This window comes from Rhinolophus hipposideros (assembly GCF_964194185.1).
Source record: "Rhinolophus hipposideros genome assembly, chromosome: 3".
NCBI classification, from domain to species: domain Eukaryota; kingdom Metazoa; phylum Chordata; class Mammalia; order Chiroptera; family Rhinolophidae; genus Rhinolophus; species Rhinolophus hipposideros.
Genome location: NC_138049.1, coordinates 101,180,873 through 101,208,547, shown reverse-complemented (window position 1 = coordinate 101,208,547; position 27,675 = coordinate 101,180,873). Strand labels below are relative to the sequence as shown.

The window sequence follows — 27,675 nt, the reverse complement described above, 5'->3', positions numbered from 1 at the left end:
GCGGACACGACTCCCCGCCCCCCGCCCTTGGTGGGGCGGAGGAGGGGGGGAGGGGCATTTCCCAGAAGTTCATTATTGCCAAGAGGAGACAAGTGCCACGGGTGGAACTGGAAGAGTGGGACGGGTATGGGGAGACTGGGAAGAAAGAGATTCCCAGGGGGTTGGCAGTTTGTGGAGAAATGTTCCCCGGTATCGCCCAGGACCAAGAAGGGCTGGTTCAGAGACCTCTCTGGTAGCCGAAGACCCCGACGGCCCCGGGAAGACCAAGACCCACTTCCGGGTGTGGAAGCATTCCCTCCTCGTACCCAGTTACGGTGTCTCCCGGCGCATGCGCCGCTCGGCCGCCGCTCTGGGACTGGCCCAATTTACCCTAAACAACTAATCTGCTCCTCCCCCTCCCGCTTGGGGCGTACCATTAACGTTGGGGGGGGACACAACGCGCCCCCGAATACTTAGTAGTCTGTTTTCCCTTCTTCAGACGGGTGGGGGAAGGTAAGTTTGCTTCAGATTTTAAAAGTTCCAAGAATACAAAAGCCTCAGAGGCCCGTCGCCGAGTGATAGCCCGCCGCTCTCGGTTTGCTTACAGCCCCACACTCTTCCTTTGAGGCGCTGAACAAAGTGGCACGCCCGGATCCCAGCTGATCAGCTGCTGGGCTTTGGCGGCGGCTCCCCCGGGCGAGACCATTGTGACTCCTTAGGAGGGGTGTATAAGGAGGGGAGGGGGCGGAGCGGCCATTGTCCGGTCATTGCAGCCTCCGGGGGAGGGGAGAGCGAACGGGCCCTGGGGCTTCACTGCGGCCGCTGCTACGCCAGAGCCGGCGGGGGCCTCAGGTCCTTACCAGCGCCGCCGCACGGGACATCGCTCTGGCTGGGAGCGGCGGTGGGAGCTGCCGAGAGCGCCGGGTCTTCCCTCCTCCCCAGCGGTCCTCGGTTCACCCGCACGCCCCTCCTCCTCCGCTCCGCGCCTCCCCCGGCACCCCCCGTCTCCGCAGGCCGAGTGGTGCGGCCCGCCTCCAGCTGACCGGCCTGGAATCCCGGCTCGGAGCCCCGGACTCGCGCCCGCCCGCGCGCCCGCTCCCTCCCCCTCCCCCCGCCCCGAGCCCCCTGCCGTCGCCGCCGCCGCCGCCTCCTTCGAGCGGGGCCCAGGCCCAGCCGCCGCCACCGCTGCCGCCGCCGAGCTCCGCCGCCGCCGCCGCCGCCGCCGAGCACCATGGGAGACGCCGGGAGCGAGCGCAGCAAAGCGCCCAGTCTGCCGCCTCGCTGTCCCTGCGGCTTCTGGGGGTGAGTGCCGGCCGGGTGGGGGCGGGGGTCGGGGGCTCGGGCGCCCGGGCTTTCTGGGCAGGCCTCGGGGCCCGGGAAGGCCCGAACCCTGGGGGCTGGGCCCAAGCCGGGCCTACGAGGAGGGGGCAGGGGCCGAGTCCCAGGGAGGGGCACCGGGGGGGGAGTGGGGGTGGGCCGAGAAGGCGCTGCCCTGGGGGCGCTGCCACCCTCTGGGACTCGCCTGCCCGAGGCTCGGGCCGACCGGGGCCACCAGGGCCACGGGATTGGGGGGCAGGGCCCCGGGGAGGGACGAGGGGGCGGCGTTGGCACCACCGGTGGAGCTGGGATTCCCCCCTTCCGCGGCGTGTGGAGGCCAGCCCTGCGCCCCCCACCCTTTGGTGTATGAATTGGTGCCCAGGCACCAGGAGGGTATTTCCTCTGACTTTTTAACCTTCCCTCCTCCCTCTCCCCCAGAGACTTGCATCATCACTTCCTAAATGATATCCCAGTGCCCCATTTGCTTTTAGGAAGCTGCTCACACGTCACCCATTTTTAAAAACCGAGCCCAGAATCCAGGGGGTGGGGGAGGTAAAGTTATAAGACTGTTGAGGTCTCACCTTTATTTAAAACACATTTCTGGAGATCTGTAAAATTTCCTTGTCAAAAAACAAGCAAACAAACAAAAAACAACAGTCAGTCTGGCTGGGGAACGTGAGAGCCAGTTTGCTTAATTGGCTCAAATTTCCTTCTCCCCCCATTTTTTTTAAAGATAAAAATACTCATATTGGCCAGCCTATCTTATTACTTGGCCATCCTGTGTTAGAACAGGAAAATAGGAGGTGGGAAATCAACTTTCTCACCTATAGTTTAAATTCTCCTTGGAACCCTGAGTTTCTTAGATTGCCTCCTCTCTTACCTAACAGGTGCCTCCAACAAACCTTATGACTCTAGTTCTATTCTAAGGAAACGAGAGACTTTGAAGGCCCACTTTTGTGATTGAGTCCTTTTTTCTTTTTTATCTTTTTGTTTTCCACCTGCTCAGTATATTTGGAGGTGCATAGAGGCGGTAAGGAAATGATTATTTCTGCTGAGAACATCTTGGGAAGATGTATTGAAGTACTTACTTTACCTTTGCAATCTTTCAGCTAGATCTTAGGAATGGTTAAGGTAGAAATGAAGGCTGTGATTTTTTTGGAGTGCTGAGAAAGATTAGAAAGTAGATCTTAGTGTAGAGTTTTTTTTTGTGGAATTTGTGAAATCCAAAGGTTATGACAAAGACATAGAATCTCATTTTCTCATCTTTCTGCCTTTATTAAAAATTTCTGGGTGGAAGGACATTAGTAAAAAATAAGGTATGGCATTACCAAAAGTTCTGAAAAGGTGAAAATATTTTAGGTTTTATAGTCTTCGCTTCGTTGTGATTTGAAAATAATAATTGGGTTATCTGCTAAGTGATGTCTTGGACAATTTAATTCCAAGAATCTTACGAAGTAGGAGCTATTATCTCCTTATAGATGTGAAACTGAGACTTAGGGTGAATAACTTGCCTCTTGCACGCAGAGTTGAGGGTGGAGCTGGTGAGCTTTTTAGAGTGCTTAGTACTATCCTGTTTATGACATCAGTCTGCAGCCCTGGAGAAATCTGGTGTTACAAGCCTCAGATTGAAACCCATAAGAAGACATGTGGCTCAAAGAAAAGGAGCTGCCAGTGGCAACTAATGGCTAAGATGTATCAGAGGCCTGTTTCCTGGCACCATGTTTATGTCTTTGGGACCATTATCATGAGTGGAACCCTTATTGAAAGATGTATCAAGACAGAACTAAGGAATTGGAATAGACTTTTACCTTTAGCCAGCAAGTTCTGAGTAATGCCAAGAGTTTTTGGTGCTGGCAGGCAGAGAGTGGTAGTTACCCTGATGCCATACTTGACCTATAAGCAACCAGAGCTGCTTTTTGATACTTTTAGCCTGGCACTTTTTATGAAATGCAATTTGCCTAACAGGAGTAGTGACCACAAAACTAATATTTTCATGTTAAAAAAGTGTTTGTGTTTTTTAATGTGTAATGTTTTTACCTTTCCTAAAGGTATTTGTAGGCACATGTGTAGTTTGCATTTTATACCAAAGTATAATGAAATTACTGCCTAATTTCCATTATATCATAACTGATTGCGAACATGTTTTCTTTATTGCATGGGTGACAATCATGTTATATAATTAAGTAAACTTAGACTATATTCAACAAAGTTTTGAGTGCCTCTGATATAGTGACGGACAAGGGGGCCCTGACTCCATCCTCTGGGAGCAGGGGGCGTGGAGAAGTAAAACGACAGTTACTGTAAAGTGGATTAGGAGAGGTACAGGATATGATGGGAGGGGCATCTACCCGAGCTGATATGGAAGGTAGAGCAAGATAGCCTGGAGGAGGTGACACCAGCCTAGACCTGCAGGAGAGAATGGAAATAGGTAGGGAGAAGTCTTTCAGGCATGGGTAAAGGTCTGGATGTGAGAGAGAGAGCATTACACGTTTGAGGAAAGGAAAGTTTATTGGGGTCCATTGGTAGATTATGAAGGGGGAATCTCCTAAAGATGAGATGAAGCTTAGATGGTGAGAGCAATTGGTGCTGTAGGGCCCCACGGGTAATGCTTAGGACTTTTATTCTGAGTGCTTCTATCCTGGGGAGCTATTGAAGAACCAACCTTGAGTGGGCAGTGATGTGATTTCCTTTAATGTGAAAGATTATTGGATCATCTTGAGTGTGGCCTGGGGGTGTGGGTATGATTGTGTGTGTCTGTATGAATATGGTGTATGTATGTATGTTTGTAGGGTGTTGCCAGAGGTACAGGAGGTTTGTCAGAAGGCGTAATCCAGCCCAGTGATGCCAGGGAGAACGGAGAAAGATAGGTAGATAGGTGTGAAAGTCATTCAGGAGAGGTACCCTTTGCCTTTTCTCTTCATAAAGACAAAGATGAGTTTAAAAACTTTAGTTAGCATTGTGCTTTGTGGAAGCTGTAGCTCTGGAGTCAGCTAGCCACGGCCCACACCCAGCCATTTGCAGAGGAGCCTCAGCCGAATGTTTTGGCACCAGCAGACTAAAGGCATTTCCTTTAGGATGGCGCTTTGCTCTAGTGACTTAGGTTGTAGGACTTAACTGTCTAGCATTGTCCAGTCAGAATACCAATCAGCAGGGTTTAGTTAAATGAGAGAGCTGAGGTCTTTTTCGTGGGAATGCAGTTAGACAGGAGAATGCCAAGAGGGGCATACGATGCAAATGTGTTAGTGCTTAGAATACAGTCTCCAGTGCTCTCCCTCTTGTTTTATAGTGTGTAATTGTGTGCAAGTAACTAAGTTACCATTTTGTAGAGACACATCTCTCCATTGGGAAACTTTGCTACCTTGGAAATTGTTGAAGATTTACCGATTTATAAACTTGGGAATTGTATACTACATACAATGTTTTTAGGGTTAATGACCGTAAACAGTTTTTTTCCCTGATACAGGGACTTAAAACTTTTAGTGAAATATGAACACTTCCTTAGCTTATTTTTTAGGCAATCAGTAATCATGAAAAATACATACTAATTTATAATTGTCAAATCTGAAATGAAATAGTCAATTAGTACATTTTCTTTTGTTGAAGTATATACATACATAAAAGCACTTTTAAACTATACAGATAAAAGTGGTATTAGTTGAAGCTACATTTTAAATTGTTTAGACATTTAGAATGTCCTGAAGCATGTAGCTTTTTCACAGATACATTAAAAGTGGTTGAAAGAGCAGACCTGGAATATTATAAAAAGACAGGCTGAAGACTAAGATAATAAGACTATACCGAGTATATTTTAGGATAATAGAAAGGATAATTAGGTTGGATAGAGAAAGATGGACCCCCCCCCCCCATTCTACTTATTTAGTATAAAAATACAGTTACTAATATTTTACTTTTGCAATTGGAGAAAATATCACAGTGTAATATGAAAACTTTGGGAAGCACAATTTCTTTCATAAGTAAGTTGAGAGTAAACATAAATACTCAGTTTGGTATTTAGGGAATAATGGAGTATTTAAATACAGGACTTATATTTAAATACAGGACTTACTGGGTAAAGTATTCACTGGTTTGATAAAAAAAAAGAAGCCTTTCTAATTAATCATGTCATAAATATTGCATAGGGACATCTCTTTAGGGAAATAGATTTTATTGGTATTTCATTTTTGTGATCTATCCTGTTGAAGCATTTTACTTACCAACTAGATCTGCTAGATAATAGATGTATTTTAAATAAAGATGTGGTCACACAGAGATCAAGGGTAATTGCACAAAATAAATTCCATTCCTGACATGGTTACTAATTGAAAGTTGATTGAACATATAACATGAATTGTTTTATTCCATTTTACTTTTGATAATCACAAGATAACTGCTAGTTATCTCATATATCTAAATATTCCCTCCCTCCCTCCTGCCTCTCCCTTCCCTCTCCCCTCCCTCTCCCCCCCTTCTGTCTTCTCCCTTCCTGCCCTTCCCTCCCTCCATCCTTTTCTTTCTTTTTTTTCCCCACTGAGCCCAGTGTTTTGGGAATTGACGTAGATGTCTGTTTCTGTCCCTTGGAGAGTCATCTGGCTACTGTGCTTGGCTCCTAGCAGTGTGTGGCCCTCACACTCGTTTTGGTTCTTCAGTCTGTCTCCCAGTTGGAGTATGTTCACACCTGGGCTTTCACGTTCGTGTGAGCACAGCATGAATCACTAGTTAATCAGTAGAATGTTCATTCCAGTGATGTCACTAATTATCCCTTGTTATAAAACCCCCATAAAACATTCTCTTAAAACAGCTTATTTGTGCAGTTTTTTGTTTGCATCTTTGAGTATTGTGTGCGTCTGAAATACTGATTTAAATGAAGCATGTTTATCTACTTGCCCAGCTTTTCTGATTACATTTGAGGTGTCCAGAAAATATGAAATTTGCCCTTTCTGTGTAATGGAACATAAGGAGATAATTTTTTTTTTTTAAAGAAAACATGTTCTTTGTTTACATGGCTTGGAGGCAATAGCTTTTTAGAGTTACATCCAGTTAATATGTAGGACATGTGGCTCTTCTGGTATTACCCTCCTCCCCGTTCACCCTTCTCCTCTCCAGACGAGAGGAGAACCCTATACTTAAGTTGTACTGAAAAGTTTTGAGGAAAAATCTTTTTATAACCCTAAATGGTATTAAAGTTAACATTTGTTTTTACAAATTAACCTTTTCCTAGTTGGAAAAATCAGAGGGTTAAGAATTCTTTGAAATGAATGAAGTCCTAAAAAAAAAAATCCCCACATGTTAAATATTATTTACTGAGAACAGAGTGAAAACTAATATAATTTAGATTTTTTTATTAGGTCATAAGGAGGTTGTGTCTGTGTAAAGTTACGCAAGGTGTTGAAACCCTACAGTAATCTTGGAGTAAGATTGAGATTAAACATTTATTTTTGAAGAAAGGTTAAGTTTGGTATCTCAACACAGTTACATATAGGAAGTGACTGGTCACAACCCAACACTTGGGTTAATTTTAATGAAATACTTAGAAAGTCGTCCAGATTCAGGGTTGTTGAATGTTGTGGGACCTTGTGTTAAGTAGTAGTTTGTAAAAAAGGCCTTCATTCCAATTGGTGGATGACACTGATGTCACTCAGTTCTTCTAGGGGATTTGAAACAGGTTGGTCCTGCTCTGGGCTGGGCCCCTAGATGACAAGATTATGTTGCTGAAGGAGATACTTAGACATAAGACGTTTCCTATATGTGCTATTAGGTGCAGAAGTAATTGCGGTTTCAGAGGTTAAAAATAATTGCAAAAACCGCAATTACTTTTGCACCAGCCTAATAAATGCAGAAGAGAAGGTTAAGCAACTTTATTTGAAGTGTTTAATAACCAGAATCTAAGACCCTATTCTAGACGTGTGCTGTCCAATATAGTAGTTACTGGCGACATGTAGCAATTTCAATTCATACTAATTAAAATGAAATACAATGAAACATTCCATTCTTCAGTCACATTAGCCACAGTTTAAGTACTCACGAGCTCAAGAACTAGGACTGTCCTATTGGGGAACACAAATATAGAATAATACTTTTATCGTCCTAGAAAGTTCTGTGGGACAGTGCTATTGCAGGGCGTTGACTAAATAGGCAGCCAGGATTTTCAAGCCTAGTTTGTTTTTTCTTTCCAGTTTTATTGAGATATAATTGACATTCAAGCTTATTTTCTTGTGAGTTTTCCAGATCTCTGTTTTCTCATTCTGAAAGTAAGGGTTCTATCTAATTTAGCTCTAAGTTTCTTTCCAGCTCTAACATAGTATTTTATTTCCATTGGGGGAGCAAGGCTATTGTTAATCCAGATTACTGGGAAGTGCTCCTTTGATCAGTTTTGGTAATTAAAGTTTCAGCATACAAATTAGTCTATAATTTGAACTTTTTTTTTTTTTTAAGTTAGGTTTTGAGTCAGTCACCTTTGCTCTTAGCACTATTAAACTGGCAGTCTCAGGTCTGTACAGGGAGGTATTGGACTTAAGAAGAAGCAGTTTTTGTTTTCCTCTTTAGTGAAGAATTTTTAAAGGTATTTACCTTGGACTGTATGTGACTGTATTATTTTGTAGGAGAATAATATTTGTTTTCCCAAATGTAAATCTCATGGCAGCTCCCCCCCTTTCTAATACTTCGTTCTGGTCTCACTGAATATGGAATTGTGATTTTTTTACATACCTTTAATCTAGAATAAACTAAATTTAATATTCTTTACTTTTTTACTTACTATAAGTATTTTAATACTTTGCTACCCAATCTCCTAAATGTTCATTTAAGAGAGCTGCAATGTATCCCACTAGTTTGATATGCCATTTACTTATTTATTCATCTGTCTATCTCTATTTATTTAGGTCTACAGTGTTAAGACATTTAGATTATTTCCACTTTTAAAAGCTAATGTAGAAAATGTTACAAGGACCATTTTCTTACATATTGCTTCGTATTTCTTTAGGGCACATACTTTATGGAAACATTTCAATAAGATGAACTACAGGTTGACGCATATGAACTTTTTTACGATTCTTACAAAAGGAGCTATGCAATTTTTGTGAAAAGTTTTTATCAATTTCCACTCCCATCTTCACTGCATCTGTGTTCCCTTTCAATACATTATAAAGAAAGAGGGAAAGAGGGAAGGCAGGCGGGCTGGCTGGCTCATATGTCAGCTTTTGATGGGTGGTTAGCGATAAGAAGATTGGATTTTCTGGTAAATTTAAGCCTCTATGTACAGAGGAAGGTGGAGTGTATTGGAATATCCAGCAGGAGTGGGCAAAACCAAGCTGATCTGTGATGCTGATGGAATGGTGCAAGATGAATGAAAATGCAGTGTCACCCGTGAGGCAGGGGCAGAGCTGCACACCGCGCTGACATCTGAGGTGTGGCTGTAGCTGTTATCCACGAGAAAGAAGAAGGCAGTAGGAAGAAGATGGCAGTACTAGACAGCTGCATCTGTTCATTCAGCTGTACCGGATGCCCTGGATGTAGGCAGGTGCGATTTTCTATGAGGGCAGAGGAATGTGCTGGGAGAGGTTATTGATGCAGCTTTGCTACTGCTCTGGCCAGGAGGTGGGGCGGGGACAGACCACACCACCGCATTTTGTCTAGTTTGCGGATGGCTCTAAATATTTAGCCCCATTGCCACTTCGTCATTAATGACCTGCAAGCAGTGAGATTGGTGACGATCTACTGGGCGCTCTTGGGACATGCCTTTGCTCATTTCTTCCTGCTAAAGTGGAGGGGTGTGGAGTAAAAGCTGTTGATGTCTTACCTACTTCTTGGACTTACACGCTGGTAAATTGAAGTGCATTTATATAAAACAGTCCCACTCTCAGCCATACTTCCTGGCAGAAGTCTGGAGAAGTATCTGACTGTTCACAAGTGTCACAAATACTCTTCCCGCAGTCAGGTTCTTGGGCCAGACATTTGCTTTCCTCTTACGTGCGTTGGTAGCATTCCTGAACACCCCGTGAGGAGGTTTCTGTACCTCATGGTACCGAACTGGGGCGGGGGGCAAGAATTTGGAGACCACGGATTAGGTAGTCGTGTCTGTGTTCAGAGTCTCTGCCGATCACAGGTCATCATGTCTCAAATTTCAGCCTTTTCTAGGGTGCTTTATACGGGTAGATGTGCTGGCAAAGTTACCTTCTTAAAGAATTTTTTTGACAGAATGAGACAAAAAGTAGATTGAATAATACAGTCATTAAACTGGCCAGAAGTGTATTAACCAGCGAGAAATAAAAAATAAGCTGGAGGTGGGAGAAAGTGGGGTGTGTTTCAGTATGGGTTGTTTCTAGATTTATGTTCTCTTGGTTTCTGTCCTGGGGAGGCGTGGATGGTATTTATTATCTTTTCCAGATGCCACTGAAATCTAGAAAACCAGGTTTTTCAAGTCTTTTCAGTGTCTGTATATGAAACTTTGCATGTTTTATATACAAAATCTCCACAGTGTATGACTTATACAGTTTTGTCTAGTTTTTCTTCCCCTTTTAATACAACACAAAGCTGTGCTGCTTACCTTTAAAAATAAAGGAGTGTTCTTGGATGTTAATCCACAAAAGTGCTTGCTTAGAGGAACTTGTGTTTTGTTCTTTTGTTGATTTGGGGGACATGTTCATGTAACCTGAGGCCTGTATTTCCTGTTTCTGTGGATAGGTTTGTTCGCTTTGCCTGTCATCCGTGTTCCCGCCCCCGCACAGTGCTGTAGCGTTTTCAAGATGTGTTCAAATCATGCATTTTATTTGAGAGGCTAATCTTTTTTCTTGAGTGCATATTGGGCAACATTGAACCCAGGAACAGTTGCTATGACTTAAATGGTAAAGATATAATCTTGAGTGAAAGTGTGGAGTATCGCGTGGTGTGCACTGGGGTCTCGGGGTGTATATTCTCAGTAATGTTAATACAGATTCATTTAGAAAATGGCAGTCACAGTAAAACCTGTTCTGTGGAAGTGTATGTCCATAAAGACTGCATTTTCTTACCCTTGGTTTTGAACTGGCTAGGGACTAGATATTCGAATCCCATAGTTGAAAACCCCCCAGGTTTACCTGAATGATTTTCATTGTGGATGAATTAGATGCTTACATCATGCGTGTTTTTGGTTGGAGCTGGGGCCAGGAAGAAGGGACTGTTTTGGTTTTGTGTTTAAACTTGGGTGCAGAAAAGTCAGTGGACAGATGTGTATCCGATACCAGATTTGGAGGTGAGTGGAAGAGGAAGGACACAGGGTGGTCGGGGGAAGACGAGTGCGAGGGGATGAGGATGGGGGCAGTGTGGATGGAATTGGGCTGGGAATTACGAATGAAAATGCTTTGTGGTCACCAGCTTCTAGTCAAAATAGGAGAGGTGGCCAAAACTAACGTGAAGAGGTGGTGGTGAGATTAAAGAAAACACTCTGTCTTGAGGTGTAGGGTGTGAGTCCCTGGGGTCTTACAGGGAAGTGTTAAACATCATCGGATGAGAGCTGCGGTGCTCTCATCTAAACTAAAATGTAGTGGAAATGGCAGCAGCTTTCAGCAAAATTGGTGTTCCATCTGTTAGAACCCCATGGGCTCTTCCTTCTGCTAAGCCCAAAGGCACCTTCTCAGCCAGGTAAAGGATGGTGTTTCATGGTGTCTCCTTGTAGCAGCTCAGAGACATGCAGTCTACTTTCTTTCCTTTGCTGGGATTGCCACAACCAACTCCATTCCTTGGGACTGATTTTTTGTCTCTTTTCAACCCCCATCCTCTGGTTTACTTGCTCTTCTTGGAAAAACACTCTCACAAGCCCTTCTCTTTTAAAAGATTTTCCAACTAATGCATATGGGGGAGGTTACAGTAACTCTTAAGGAATTTAATAGTAGTGCTGCCTGGGGAATAAGTCCTTTCTCATCAAACCCAGGCTCTTCCAAAATACGTCCAAGGACAAAGGGCATGCTGCTCTCCAGCAAACCAGCTGCGCTCAGTGGGTAGGCAGGGGCTTTGGGGTCACAGTCCTGGGTTAAACCCTGACTTCATAACTTTCTGCTTGGCTTTGGGTAATTGACCTCTCTGCCTCTTTATCTTTAAAAAAGAGTATCTTAGAGTTGTTTTGAGGTTAGTTAATGCCTGTCAAGCCCTAGCACAGTGCTTGACCAAGGTAATTCTATTTATTAAGGGCTAACTTCCCAGCCTTGAATGAAGGAGCATCGTGGGCAGGTTAATAGATGCAGAACTATCTTGCCTCAGCTGGGCAGTTCGCATGTATGGGGAGCTCCAGGCCAGTGCCACCTAGTTAGTTGATGAGGTTTCTGACCAGCCTGTGGCCGCTTGGCTGTTTTCTGGAGCCACTCCCTTGTTCAGCAGGCATTTGTTAAGCACTTGATGTGTGTCTTGAGCTCTTCTGCGCTTGGTCTATATACTGCTCTGGCTTTTGCCCTAAGAAAGCTCAGTCTAGAAGGGGAGGCAGACCGATAAACTGACCAAGCGCCATGAGGGAAGCGCAGTGGGAGGTTATCACAGCACTGTGGGAGCTCTGACAGGGCATCTTACCCAGACCGGGAGTGGAGGACGGCCAGGAGGAGGGTTTCTCGGAGGAGATGGTGCTTCACCTGAGAATGAAAGATGAGCAAGAGTTAAGCTTGTGAAGATGGTGAGGAAGTGCTTTCCAGGCAGGGGCGACAGCTTTGAGCAAAGGCAGAGGAGGGAGAAAGCCTGCTGAGTTGAGAGACTTGTGATCCAGCTCGGATTTTAGCTGCAGTGTGTGGCGCGAGGCAAGACGAAGCTGGGAGATGAGCAGGGGCCAGTTTTGAACGTGGTTGCTGTGCTGTTGAGTTTGGATTTTATCCTGGAAGCAGTTGGGACCACTTGAGGATTTTTAAGCATGGTTGACAGATACTTATGTTTCAAAACATATGTTCCAGCAGTGTCGAGGAGAATTGGAGGGTATAAGCATGGAAGCAGAGTCCAGTTAGAGCATCTCAGTCTTTCTGGGCCATGGATCCCGTTGGTAATTTGATGAAGCCGATGGCCCCTTTCTCAGAATAATGCATAAAACGCCTGTGATTATGAAGGAAACCAGTTCGATCTAAATACATTCTCTACATGGACTGTGGTCTGCGGACCCTACAGAAAGCAACCCTGCCCTAGTTGGAGAGCTGAGGGTGAGTGCAGGCTAAACCCTGGGTGTTAGTCCCATTGGGCTGCTGTAACGCGATAGACCGGGGCTCATAACACAACACAAATTTGCTTCTCACGCTTCTGGAGGCTGGAAGGCCAAGGTCATGGCACCAGCAGCTTCACTGTCTGCTGGCAATGAAAGATGAGCAGTACTGAGCCCTGTGATGACGGTGAGGAAGGGCTTTCCAGGCAGGGGCCTTCCTCATTGGTGTCTTCTCACTGTAGCCGCGCATGGTGGACGCGTGAGGGTCCTCTCCAGCCTCTCTTGTATGGGCACTAACCCCCTTCATGAGGGCTTTGCCCTCGTGATCCAGTGACTCCCAAAGGCCCGTCATTCAGACACACTGGGCATTAGGATCCACACAGTGAATTCTGGGGGGACACACGCCTTTCAGTGCATAGCACTGGGGCAGTGAGGCCCGCAGAGCAGTGGCATTGGGTGGAGGTGGGAGGCAGGCGGAGAGGAGAGGAGGCAGCGAGCTTTCCGCCGTGGGTAACTCCGGGAGAGATGGTGTCAGTCACGCGTGGTGGGCATGGGAGTTCTACTTGCAAACTGGTTAGACCTTGCAAGGCCCTTTGTGAATCTGTCCCTAAACCCGCAGTGAAACTGTGGAAGCAGCCACTGACGCCGTCTGCCAGTGTGTGCAAAGGTGTTTGGTAGAAGGAGTCTATGCTTCGGAAGTTCTTAAGTTGAAGTGATTCTGTCCAGATGATGATGAGTGGGTTGTGGGGAAGAGATGGTTAATTTTAGACAAGTTGTGTATAGTTTTTGGTAAATTAGACAGCATGTCAATGTACTTTTATATTGTATCGTTTTTAAGTGAAACTTTTTACTGAAGTATTACATACATAGTGAAGAATGCATAAATCTTAAGAGGATAGCGAAGTGAATGTTCACAAAGTGACGATAGCCATGTAACCAGCACCTACATCAAGAAATAGCGTTCCCAGCCCCCTCCCCCCAAACCCCCTCCCGTTCTCCCGGCACCGCCCTCCTCAAGGGTAATCACTACCCTGACATCTGACGCCATAGTTTTCCTTACACTTCTTGGCTTCTTTTCTCCACTTTTTTTTTTTTTTTTTTAGATTTTCCTTTATTGGGGAGGGGAGCAGGACTTTATCGGGAACAGTGTGTCCCTCCAGGACTTTTTTCCAAGTCAAGTTGTTGTCCTTTCAGTCTTAGCTGTGGAGGGCGCAGCTCAGCTGCAGGTCCAGTTGCCGTTGCTAGTTGCAGGGGGCACAGCCCACCATCCCCCGCGGGACTCGAGGAATTGAACTGGCAACCTTGTGGTTGAGAGCCCACTGGCCCATGTGGGAATTGAACCAGCAGCCTTCGGAGTTAGGAGCATGGAGCTCTAACTGCCTGAGCCACTGGGCCGGCCCATTTCTCCACTTTTTAATTGAGGAATTACTTTGTTTACTGCACACGTATTTGCAGTGCGTACTTTGAGGAATTAAAAAATATTTTTTAGAGCAGTATTAGTTTCACAGCAAAACTGAACAGGGGGTACAGGGAGTTCCCCTTTACTCCTGTCCCCACACACTGTCGGCACCCCCCCACCAGGATGGTTCATTTGTTACTGTCAGTGAACCTACACTGACACATGATTGTTACTCAAAGTCCCGAGTTTACATTAGGCTTTGTTTACTCCTGTTCTTGTACATTCTGTGGCTTTTGACAGCTGTATGACATGTACCCACCATTGTAGTATACAGAACGGATTCACTGTCCTAACTATTCTCTCTGCTGTCTATGCATACCCCTACCCCCCAGCAGGCACTGGTCTTTTTACTGCCTCCATAGTTTTGCATTCTTTAGAGTGTCCTGTAGTTGGAACTATGCGGCATGCAGCCTTTTCACATCGGCCTCGTTCACTTTGTACACATTTAAGGCCCCGCATGGCTTTTCATGCATTGATAGCTCATTGCGTTTCAGCTCTCCGTTGTTGGGATGTGCCACAGTTTATCCATTCAGCACCTACTGAAGGACGTCTGGGTTGCTTCCAAGTTTTGGTTATTACGAGGAAAGCTGATATAAACATTCATTTGCAGTTTTTTTTGTACTGGCATAAGTTTTCAATTTGGTAAATACCAAGGAGTGTGATTGCTAGATTGTATGATAAGAGTATGTTTAGTTTTGTGAGAAACTGCCAAACTTTTTTCCAAAGTGACGGTACCATTTTCCATTCCCACCGGCAATGAATGAGAGTTCCTGTTGCTCCACAGACTAACCTGCATTTGATGGTGTCAGTGTTTTGGATTTTGGCCATTCTAATAGTATGTAGTGGTATCATTTTGATTTGCAATTCCCTAATGATATGTGATGTTGAATATCTTTTCATCGGCTTATTTGCCATCTGTACATCATCTTTTGTGAGATGTCTATGCAGGTCTTTTGCCTATGTTTAAATCTGGTTTCTTTTCTTACTGTTTTTAGAGTTTATACTTTGGGCAACAGTCCTCTGATTATCAGATGTGTCTTTTGCAAGTATTTTCTCCTAGTCTGTGGCTTGTCTTCTCATTCCCTTAATTAAGTTTGGTGAATTTTTATGTACAACTTGATTTTTTTTTTATATGTATACACTTGTATAAGTACCAGGCGGTACTTATACAGACTGACATGTAGTTAGTACATTTCCTGCACCTCAGCCCCCCCACCCTATTCTGACCTCTATTACCATAGATGAGTTTTGCTTGTTTTTAAATTTGGTATAAATGGAATCATGTAATATTTACTGTTTTGTATTTGGCTTCTTTCCCTCAGCATTATGTCTGAGATTCATGTACATTATTTTTGTAGAGAGAGAATGATTTTTCATGGGTTTGTGGTTTTATATTGTATGATATCATAATTCATTCATTTTGCTTTTTGGAGATTTTTGTTTTGGGGGTGTTATGAATAATGCTGCTATGAACATTCTTCCATGTGTCTTTTGGTGGACATAACACTCATTTCTCTTGGGTATATGCACAGTAGTAGAATTGTTGGGCTACAAGGTGTATGCATATAGTTTAGGTTTAGTAGGTATGTAAGTTTTCAAGTGGTTGTATCAATTTACACTCCCTCCACCAGTATGTGCGAGTTCTGCTTCTTCCACATCTTTGTCAATACCTGATACTGTCTCTTTCATTACACTATACAGGGTTATTGCATTGTGGTCTTAGTTTGCATTTCCCTGATGACTAATGAAATTGAGCCCCTTTCTTGTTGGCCATTTGTCTGAACTTTTTTGTGAGGTGCCTGTTGAAACCTTTTGCTCATTTTTCTGCTGGGTTGCTTGCCCTTTTATATATATATGCACACACACACACACACATATAGTAGGAGTTCTTTATATATTCTGAACACAAGTCCTTTAACAGATAGCATATAAACATACTTGTATAGCTTTGTAATATCTTAAATCCTTTTAAAAAAATTACAAAGAATTACTCGTGCCAAAACATTGAAACAGCACAAATGTGTGTACAATGACAGGGTTGTCTCCCTTCTGAGTGATACACTTAGTCTCACTTTTTAGTGAAAATCAAGGTTAAGTTTCTTGAGTATCCTTCCAAAAGTTTCCTGTGCACACCGCAGGTATCCGTTTTTCAACACAAATGGTAGCGGTACTACACACTCTACTGTACCTTGCTTTTTTTTACTTAATTATACTTTAGAGTTTTTTCCAAATCAGCATATACATTTCTAGCTGCTGCTTTTAATAGCAGCACAGTGTTCCCGTAAGTACACATACTGGATTTAATTTACCCAGGTTATCTAGTCACTTCTTCATGGGTATTATTGTTATGATGCTATTAAAATGGTGTCAGGCGGGTTGAATTTTAGGGCTATGGACCATCCAAATGTGGAAATGCCTTAGGTGTCCAAAGTTTAGGAGAGAGAGGCTGAGGCAGGGCTACACCATTTAGGGTGACATGAGTATGTAGGTCATAGCTGAAGCCAGTGGAGCAGGTCACCCAGGAAGTGGTGTTAGAACAGCGGTCCTCTCTGCAGCCGGGGGCGGGGGGGTGGGGGGAGATTGTGAGAACCACTATCATAGCCTTTTCTAAAACACACATGACTGCTGCTTCCCCCAGCTCCAGCTTAGTGTATCCAAGGTGGGATCTGGGCATTTATTGTTGCCTTTTCCCCTTCCATCCCTTGGCTACTACCCCTGTGTGTTCTTTTCCTTTTGAGGTCCAGTTGGATAGAGTGAGAAGATAGGTGAGGATGGAATCCTAAGAAACACAAGTAGAATAAGCGGAGTTTGGGATGGAGATGGTTGGACGGAGATAGGAGAAATCAGGTGAGTGTAGGGTCACTGAGACCAAGTAGGGAATAGTTCAGTGGGGAAGTGGCAGTAGGGTCGTGCTGCAGAGTGGTCAGGTAAGATGGTGTGTGGGACTCCGCTGGTGCTTAAAAGTGCTGGGCGACTTAAGTAACGCCTCTTAGTCACGGCGTACGCCTCAGCCTTGTTCTGGCCCAGCACGGTACCAAGGTGCCTTGTCATAAGCACATCCCATGTGGACCAGAAATGAACAACTTGTTAATCATCCCATAATCATGAATTAAGAATCTGTTTATAATTTTGGTATCTATTAATTCTCTTCCAGTTATTTAAGTTTTTGCATTAGATTTTATAAAAACAGAACTTAAACTTCTAATATTTTAGGTATGAAGGGGTACTTTTTCCTTATAGTCTCTAGGTTCTTGTGGACAAGGTTGCACTCACCTCATCGGTCTTGATATTTTACCTAATTGTATAGACTCAATCTTCCTCTCTCAGGAGAATTTTGTTTTTCTAGGAAGATGTCCCTTTTATTTAGTCTGTACTTTCATTCCTGTAAATATTTAGATGTTTTTTCTGAAGTCTTTCCAGTGGTGTGTTAGGTCTTTTTGAAGTGCGTCTATGTTGTTGAAAAGACACTCAATATTCTGCCACCTCTTTTTCAAGGGGGTACAGGTTGGGATAGGGTAGAAAGGAATTGATCATGTGGGAGGTAATGAAGTTTGTTTCTTAAAAATAAAGCTCAGTATGTATTTAGGAAAAATTAGATGAGGTATGAAGTAAGATGAGAGCAGACTTTTTGGCTGAGACTGAGTTATACTGTTTCATTCATGATTATGGGTTGTATGTGTCAGTATAAGAAGAAAGGACAAATTAGTCCACACATAGTGTGATTGCGAATTAAGGTCAAATTGTATTTTTCAAATATGAAAATATTTATTTGCTGCATGTTATTTTCTATAAACAGTCCTCAGTTTATTTAGCTATATGACTACTATGTTACGACTTTAAGGAATTTTAAACATTTCAGCATTTGAACTCTGATCAAAGAGAATTGGGTCATTTGAATTTATAGATGAGCTCTTATTAAAGTACCATTGAATACCATTGTGTTAATGGTAAATATGTTATAGTACATGTTAATGGTAAATACAAAGATATATTTTAAATTTGTTTAAAATTACTCTGATACAGTTTAATAGTCTCAAGACAATGGCAACTGTTGCTTCATTTTAGCATATTCCAGGCCAGGAGCCTGAGGTGGAAGCTCTTCTGACTCCCTGCTGCTTTAAGAGGTGGAAACAGGTGGGCAGGCCCAGGCTGCAGTGTGCGTGGGGGCTGGATCTGCAGATAAGGGCACGTGCTTGCTGGGTTTTAACCCAGAAGGTGAGAAAGCTGGTGCTTGGGTTCCTGACTCAGACAGAAGTGGGTGTCTTGGAAGTGCTGCGGATGATATTTGTTTTAGCAGAAACTCTGGGATTGTAATTTTCTGGTTTTGAAGGGATTGAAAATTTTCGGATGTGGCCTTAATACTACAACATTATTGAATGTAGAAAGTAAGTTTGAATTGCTTTGTTCCTCAGGTTTTTTTTTTTCTGCTTAGTTTTTTGTATTGAGATACAGTTCACGCATCATAAAATTCATCTTTTAAAGTCTTCAGTTTAGTGATTTTTAGCTTATTTAGAAAATTGTACAACCATCACTACCATCTAATTCCAGAAAATTTCACCTCAAAAAGAAATCCTCTACCCATTAGCAGTCGTTCCACATTCCTCTATTCCTCTGGCAATCACAGATCTGCTTTGTTTTTATTGATTTGCTGATTCTGAGTATTTCACGTAAATAGAATTATAAAATATATGGTGTTTGTATCTGGCTTCTTTCACTTAGCATGTTTTCAAGGTTTATCCATGGCGTAGCATGTATTATTCATTTCTTTTTATGGCTAGATAATATTCTATTGTATGGATTTGCCACATTTTGTTTATCCATTCATCAGTTGAGGGACATTTGGGTTGTTTCTACTTTTTGGCTGTTATGAGTAATACTGTGAACATTTGTGTACAAGTTTTTATTTGAATGCGTGTTTTCAATTCTCTTGGATATATGCCTAGGAGGGGCATTGCTGGGTTGTAGGTTACTCTGTTTAATTTTTTGAATAATTGCCAGATTGTTTTCTGGAGCAGCTGCACATTTTACATTCCTACCAGTAATGTATGAGGGTTCCAGTTTCTCCACATCCTGGTCAACACTTGTTCAGCTTTTTCAAGTGGATGTGATGTGGTATCTCATTGAGGTTTTGATTTGCATTTGCTAATTTTAGTGATGCTCACATCTTTTCAAGTGCCTGTTGGCCATTTGTATATCTTCTTTGGAGAAATGGCTATTCAAACCCTTTGCCCATTTTTTAATTTGGTTATATGTCTTGAATTGTGAAAGTTCTTTATATGTATACATTCTGGATACTAGTTCCTGATTAGATATATGACTTAGATATTTTCTCCCATTCTGTAGGTTGTTTTTTTCATGTTTTTTGGGGGGGACAGTATCCTCTAAAACACAAAAGTTTATAATTTTGATGAAGTCCAATTTATCTTTTTTGTTGTTGTTGCTTGTGCATTTGGTGTCATAGCTAAGAAAATGTTGCCTGATCCAAAATCATATAGATTTATAACTTTTTGTCTAATTGTCTTACAGTTTTAGCTCTTCTCTTATTTAGATCTTTGATCTATTTCCAGTTAATTTTTGCATATGGTGTGAGACAGGGTTCCAACTTCATTCATTTGCGTGTGGATATCTAGCTGCTCCCACACCATCTGGTGAAAAAAGTATTCTTTTCCCCAGTGAATTGTCGTGGCACCCTTGTTGAAAATCAGTTAACCATAAACGTCAGAGGTTATTTCTGGTCTCTCAGCTTTATTTCCTTGATCTATAATTGCCTGTCGTTATGCCACTGTGTTGAGTACTTTGTAGTAAGTTTTGAAATTAGGAAGTGTGAGTCCTCCAGTTTTGTTCTTTTCTATCCAGATCGGTTTGGCCATTTTGGTCCTTTGAATTTCCATATGAATTTTAGGATCAGCTTGTCAATTTCTGCAAAGAAGTTAGTTAGGAATTTGATAAGGGATTGCACTGTATCTGTAGGTTAATTGGGGAGTGTTGCCATGTTAACAATATTTAGTTTTCGTATCCTTAAAAATCCTTAAACAATAGGATACCTTTCCATTTACCTGTGTCTTCAGTTTCTTTTAACAATGTTGTTTGGTTTCCAGTGTACATCTCGCACCTCTTGTTAAATTTATACCTGCTTTATTGGTTTTGATACTATCATAAGTAGAATTTTTTTAAAATTTTATTTTCAGGTTGGACATTGATAATGTGTACAAATACAATTGATTTTGGCGTACTGATCTTGTATACTGCTGAACTTAGTAGCTCCAGTAGTTTTTTAGTGAATTCCTTGGGATTTTTTTTCTGCATGCAAGATCATGTCATTTGCAAATAGGGATAGTTTTACTTCTACCTTTCCAATCTGGATACCTTTTCTTTTTCTTGCTTAAGTGCCCTGGCTAGAACCTCTAATACAAGGGTGAATAGAAATGATGAGAGCAGACATCCTGGTCTTGTTCCAGATATTAGGAGGAAAGCTTTCTGTCTTTCAGCATTAAGTAATAAAGTTAGCTGGTAAAGAAGCTATTAGCTTTTTTTATAGATGCCTTTTATCAGGTTGAAGAAGTTCTGTTCTATCCTTAGTTTGTTGAATTACCTCCTCTCCCCCATGAAAGGGTATTGTGTTGGGTCAGATGTTTTTTCTGTGTGTATGAAGATTGTCATGTGGTTTTTGTCCTTTAATCTATCAATATATGATCTATTACTTTGGTTGATTTCTGATGCTAAACCAACTTTGCTTTCCTTGGATAAATCCGACTTGGTCTTAGTGTATATTCCTTTTTATTTGTTGCTGGATTTCGTTTGCTGGTAATTATTGAGCAGTTTTGCAGTTATGTTTATAGGAGATTTTGGAGACTTACATTTATTAGGTCTCTAGTTTTTTTTGTTTGTTATGATATTTTTGATTTTAGTATCAGGGTAATGTTGGCCTCATAGATTAAATTGGGATGCATTCCCTCCTTTTCTATCTTTGGGGAAGATTTTGTGAAGATTTACATTAATTCTTCTTTAAATATTTGGTGGAATTTACCAGTGAAACCATCTGTGCCTTGGGCTTTTCTTTGTGGAAAGTTTTTAATTACGAATTCTCTGTTTCTCCGTTGTTCTTCTATTCTTTATATCATTACTTTCTGCTTATATCATTATTATTTCCTTCTTTGTGTTTGTTTTTAGTTTGCTCTTTTTCTCATGTTTTAAGGTAGAAGATTAGTTTGATTTGAGACTTCTTTTTTAATATAGGCATTTACAGGTATTAATTTTCCTCCAAGCACTGCTTGGATCCTCTGGTATGTTGTTTTCATCTCAAAAATATTTTCTAATTTCTCTTGTGATTTCTTTGCTTCGGTCTTTTTTCCCCCTCTCTTTTTTAGTATTAGCTCAAGTATGTGTTAGTACTGGAAACAGTAATAATTGCTACCATTTGCTGGATGACAGTCACCTTATGTGTGTTAATTTTTCTAATCCTCATAGGAATTGTGTATTTGGTGAAATAGTGGTTTCCTGTTTACAGACAAGGAAACTGAGGCTTAGTTTTCTAAGATTTTATAGAGCAAGTCAGTGGCTTGACTCTCTTGAGAACTTGTGTTTCTTCTACTATGCTACACTTCCACCCTAAGCTACGTGGGAATAGAGTTTGCCTTTAAATAGAAGGTAAATGTATTTGCCTAATATGCAGGCAGTAGCAGGTAGCTGAACTGTGTTTAATATGTGCCATATTCTCTTTATATATGGAATGCTCTTCTTTCTTACGTTTAAACATTGACGATTTAGATTTTCCCCCTCCCAAATGTTATAAGGACTGGCTGGGCTTCACTTTTAAATGTGTGTTGTGGGAGCCCTGCTGAATCAAGAAACAGCTTTAGATGGTATTTTGTATTCAGATTTTGATGTGAAAGATAACTTGTGTCCACTGTTTGCTATATCTTGTTTTAGATGGGTTATTGCTGTGTCGAGGAGCAAGTGTTTAAATATTTTTCATGTTTGTTTTTTATTTTTTTGTACATTTGAATGCTTGTAGGACAAAGAAGAGCCTCTATCGATCCTTTGAAAAATTGGCCGTAGGAATTAGCATGCATTTTATGCTTCCTAGCAGTTCCTGTTATTATTGGGTTGTATAAAGGATACATTTTTGTGTCTTCTGTAATTTATAATGATTTGGAACACGTTATAGCTAATCAGTAAATACTGAATGGTTAAGGCTTTAGGATTAAGCTTTGATCAGCCTCTTTTCCTTTTGTTTCTTTTGTCCACACAGTGTATTTATTGTAAACTTTGAACCTAGAATTTTAGGCTCAAATTAAAAACTTCTAAATGAAACTTAATTTTTTTTTATCTTCACTCATTCCTTTAAAAAAAAAGGAGAGAGAGAAATTATACTCTTAAGTATGTCTCAGTTTTCTGCAGAGGACCCTGTCTTCACGTATACTTTCTTACTGGAATGCAAATCTTAAAGTTGTGCTGAACTTGTTGAGTAGCTGTAGGGAGTGACGAGAAATTTGTTTTCAAAACCAGAATGAGGTCTTGATATAAACCCATAGGTGCTGCTGATAATTTTTGTGGGAATCTGTCTGAAATGGACAAGGTAATTTACCTGATGATAACTGTTTGAATTAAGACCTTTTTAATTGCTTAATAGTGTTACCAACCTTGGATTTGCAAGAGGTATTTAGCAGCACTCCCACAGGGATGCCACTAAGCATTGCACTCAACAGGGTCTCCTCCCGGTTACTTGGTGTACTTGAATATGGATGAGACGAGAAGACCTGGTGGGTAAATTGGGAATATTAGCTCTTGACTCACACAGGTATCCTATGAGTCAAGACTAATCACTGTGGGTCAAGTGTTTGTACTGGAAAGTTCTCATAAGTGACCTAATTCCTTTATGGTAGTAAGCTGGTTAAATAATTCTTCTGTTACGTCTCCAGTAATAGGTCGTTTCAAGAGGTCATTAGTAATATGAAATTATCATAATACATTACTTTTGTGTAGAACTTTATTTTAAAAGTGCTTTCTTATATGTTATATTACTTATCCTCACAAGTATATGGTGGGCAGGGCAGATGTTACTTAAATTTTACAGATGAAAAATCCAGGGGCTGCTTCAGGCACGGCGGCCTTCACAGGGGTGGTGTTGGTTTTTGACATTACTGTGCAAAGTGTGGTCCTTTGCTTCCAAAATGGATACTCTTTTGTTGAAGGTTTCCTAAGACTTTTGGGGACATAATTATGCTAACCACACTCATAAGAGACCAGTTGATAAGAAAAACTGGAGATAAAAGGAAGGTTAATTATATTAACAAAGCACAGAACCCATTGATTAGAAAATTTTTTAGGATATAGTTTGCATACTTATGCTTTGTTTACTTTGTAATACTATTATACATTTGTCTCAATTTAAGCATCTCTTTTGTGATTTCAAGGTTAATTAATTGGAAGGTCATTGGATGATAGAAGAATCAGCACAGAGGGAATTGAGTGATCTACTTGAGTAAATATTTTACTCTAGAAATGGAAGAGGGTCATAATAGTTCCTAGTCCAAAGAAGAGGCTCCCGAGGAGCCTGAAGTTTTTGAGTATGGATGATCTTAATGGAAAGAGACTATTTCTCTAATAATCTGATTTTCTTTTTTGCCCTAACATTTTATCTTGAAAAATTCCATGATAAAATTTTCATTTATCATGAAAAACAAAAATTGAAAGTTGTATATGAATTGTACACCCATTCACCTGCCACCTAGATTCTGTAATATTTTGCTTTATTTGTTTTCTATCTCACTAGGCATCTGTTAATCCATCATGTTTTTTATTTTCCAATTAAATTACAGACATTAGTATATTTTACTTCCCAGAACTTCAACATGCATATTATTAACTAGAGTTTAACTTTTATTTTATTATGAAGTACAGTTTACATACAGTGAAAAACACAAATCTTAAGAATACTGTTTGGTGAGTTTTGACAAATGTACACCTGTGTACATAGCCATTCCGGTCCCTTCCCAGTCACGCTGGCGCCCCCCACCCCCAGTCTTTCCTAAGTGATTCCTTAGGCAATCACTGCTCTAATTTTTCTCCCACTGTAGAGTAGTTTTGCCTGTTTTGAAAGTCATGTCAGTGGAATCATGGTGTACTCTTTCTGGTTAAGGCTCCTTTGACTCAGTGTAATGTTTTTGTTACTTGTTAGCTTTGTGTGTATCGGTAGTTTGTTCCTTTTTATTATTGCATATTATTAAATATACCACCATTTTGTCTATTTTATAGACACTCTAATTCACTTCTTAAATCAAAATAATAACAAAAATTACTTTTCAGCAAACCTGACATCAGGAAATGGATTAGAATAGATTTGTAATTTTCTTAGATAACTTTATATTCCAGCCTTGCCTTTGCTAGTTGTCTCAATTTGATTTTAGATACGGTTTGAGAGATACCCTAGCCCCATGAGCTCCCCATTTCCAAACCATCTCATCCTTTATTTGGCGACTTTTACAAGGGAATGATTTTAAAAATCCTTTAGCTCACTGTGCCCTGTTAAGTGAGTTTTCTTTTTAAAACAAAAGTGTGCCTCTCCTCATGTGTGATCCAATGTTGTAAAATCCTGCCCATTTCCCTGAAGCTGAAGGCAGTACTGAGAGCTAATAGGAGAGTTTTGTTTTGGGAACTCTGTGGTCTCCTTTATTCATGTTTACGACCAGTGTTTGCTTAATGACTTGAGTCTTGAGCCTGTTTTTACAATTACTCAGCATTTTCCTCATTAAATAAACCTTTAATATATTCAACAATCATAGGTAAATGAGACATTTTTTCATTTCTGGATTGGATATCCCGTGTTCCTTTAACATTTACCAAATCTCTGGTAATCTTTCTACCGACAGTGGATCCTTGTAGTTTCTTTCTCCCCCCATAAAAAATGATTGGAACATATCCCAAAAGTTAACAGATAGATGTCTAACTAATGCTGAATATAATAAGGTCATTTCTTAATTCTGCCTATACAGTTGGCCCTCTGTATCTCCCTGTTCTGCATCTCAGAATTCAAGCAACTGGAGTGTGGAAAATGTTTGGAAAATCTTACATTGTTGCTGACGTGCCTCTGCAGTTAGGCCTAGGATAGTTGCTTGTGTACTGAAGGTATACAGACCTTTTCTTGTCGTTATTCCCTAAATAATACAGTATAATAACTGCTTACATAGCATTTCCCTTATATTAGGTATAGTAAGTAATCTAGAGACGATTAAAGCAGATGGGAGGATATGCGTAGGTTATATGCAGGTTCACCATTGTATGTGAGGGACGTGAGCACCTGGGGATTTTGTGTCCGTGGCTTCCTGGAGCCCGTCTCCTGCAGATGCCGGGTGACGACTGCATTATACTGCTTTCAGAGAACTCCACATGGTTCCCTCTCCTCCACCTCCACCGCCTGCTCCACTTGCTCTGTATTATGAATGTATTAGGCGTGGGGGGTCCTGTGGTCATTTTTCACTAATCTGTTTCATGTGTTATTTCTGAATTTACTGAACTGTACTTATATTTTTCTGTGTTTATCTAGTTTTTATATAACTTGCTGATTTAGCAGTTCATTTTGTATCTTGATTTGTAAATGTTATTTGTATTTTTCTGGGGAGGAATGGGAGCTAAATTGGAGTATTTGGGCTTAGTAAAGGGAAAAACTTGACTCGGAGATCATAGCACTTCCATGTTTTGGAAGAAGTATTGGTAGTTGGACCTTGCTGAATCTTTGTTTCTATCCTTTTAGGAAATTCGATAAACTGGGGGTTGAGAAGAGCTGGCGGAAGTGCTTGTAGATAACAGGGAGTTCTGACCCCTGACTGAGCACTCGGTTACGTGGGAGAACATGGGCGGACAACCTGGAGAAAACCCGAGACAATTTCAGAACCTTGTTGCTTTCCTTGTGGTGATTTCTGTTCCACTTTGGTACTTTACTTGACATTACTAATCAGGAGCAGAACGAAATGTTCTGAATTTCATCTTTTCCTTTTCTGCCTCCTAATGGAATGAAATGTCTTAGGAGCAAGGAATTGGTCTAAAGAGAAGAGGCCAGAGATGTGGATAGTTTATGAAAACTTAAAGATGTTCAAGAGAGGAGTTGTTGTTTTCCTTTTGTGCCCAGCACTTCTGGTTTGATTTGCTGTCCGTCTCATATACACCCAACTATCTTGTCAGTTTTCTTGGGGTTGGGAGTGTGGTCCAAGCCCGGAGAGGAGGGCACTGTGGAACACATGTGGAAGGAGGCGTTGCGCCAAGTTCCTGGAGGCGTGGGGGTTCTCACATGGTTTGCCTCTTGCCTAGTGTCCTTCAGAGCTGGACAGGCAGTGTCCCGGCTGTCCTCGTGCTGGGCGCTGTGCTGATGGGAGTGCCTCTCTGTGCCGGAAGGAAGGAGCCCGTGGTGGTGGATGAGAGAGGGGCAGGTTAGCGGGCATAGGCTCTTCTCGTCGTTACCACTCGGTATCCTTTTGGGGGCTCGCACCAACATTCTATAAAGCATAGCTAAGAATGGCACTTACTATCATTCTTAATGTACCTTAGAGGCATTTAAAAGTTGTTAGGGCTATAGTGGCTTGTTTTTTTGGCAAAGGAAATACCTTTTTAAAATTTAAAAAGTATTACATACTTATTTCAAGTAATTCATATTGTGTGGAGCATAAAGTTGTCTGTTACTCCGCTCCTTCCCAAATACTGCTTTCTAGAGATGACTGCTTCTTGGTGCTAACCTTTCAGACCAGAGGGTTTTCTGTAGCGTGAAGAATAAATGCATCACTTTGGTGTGTTCAGGGAGTTTGGTTTTTATAACCTGTTCTTACGGAACTTGACTGACATTATTTTTTGGCAGTTTGCATTTCTTAGGAGTTAGGACATTTTGGTCCTTTTCTTTTCTTTTCTTTTCTTTTTTTTTTTAATTTCTGAGAGTTGACAGCCTGTTCTGTTAAAAACCTATTCCCAAAAGTTATAACTCTTGAGTTTTTATTTCCTTTTATAAGTGAACCGCATGTTGGCTGTTTGCTGTGGTGAAAGGCCTGCAAAGCAGGAGCTGTGATCTGGTGGCTTTTCTAAGTTATCTGTTGCTTCTTAACAAACCATTCCAAAACCCAGGGTCTTAAAAAACAGTTTATTACCATTTCTCACAATGGACAGGCTCAGCTGGAACGTGTCATAGCATCACTTCTGCCATATTCTATTGGTCAAAGCACTTACAGAGCCTGCCCAGATTCAAGGGCAGGGGAATGGACTCTCTCAACCAGAGGAGTAGCAAAAGGTTTGGGATCCTCTTTAATCTTCCACCGGTGGAGCGACGGATGCAGTGGCAGTCTTGGAAGGGAGAGGTAACTGAATTATAGGACACTCTTCTTGTTGCTCATTTTGTTTTTGAAGAAATTTTCTTCTGGGTTAAAATTTGCTATGCCTAAGCACAGCTCCAAGGTAAACTTACTTGGTTCTTGTGGTTGGTAATGGGGTAAACATGAATAAAATTTGGTTGTGGAAAAGGTTTTTAATAATGTAAATAGGAAAAGCTCTAGAAGAAGAATGTCATTTCCTAGTGCCCTCTTTTCCCAAGGAAATGTAAGTAGCTTATTCTTTTAAGAGCTAACTCGTTACATTGCTTTTCTTACTGAGAACTGTGATAACTTGAAGAATTTAAGAAAATGGTTTCTGAAGCAGGTTGATGTATTGCATGTCATTAGGAAAGCTCAGTATGTCAGTCCCCACTCCCTCAGAGATTTGCTAGGCCAGGCTTGTCCCTTTCCTGTAACTCAGTCCCCTC

General features: G+C 41.5%; 1 protein-coding gene across 2 annotated transcripts in view; it reads left to right on the top strand.

Moving 5' to 3' along the window:
- Positions 1–629: 629 nt before the first annotated feature.
- Positions 630–27,675, top strand: part of ZFAND3 (zinc finger AN1-type containing 3) — a 299,100-nt gene continuing 272,054 nt past the window's right edge. The window contains exon 1 of one of the 2 annotated variants that reach the window (XM_081044345.1): positions 630–1,281. In XM_081044345.1, coding sequence (XP_080900471.1) covers positions 1,211–1,281 — 71 coding nt within the window. In that variant the 5' untranslated portion in view covers positions 630–1,210. The remainder of the gene's footprint in view (positions 1,282–27,675) is intronic. The other variant, XM_081044346.1, reaches the window with a different exon arrangement.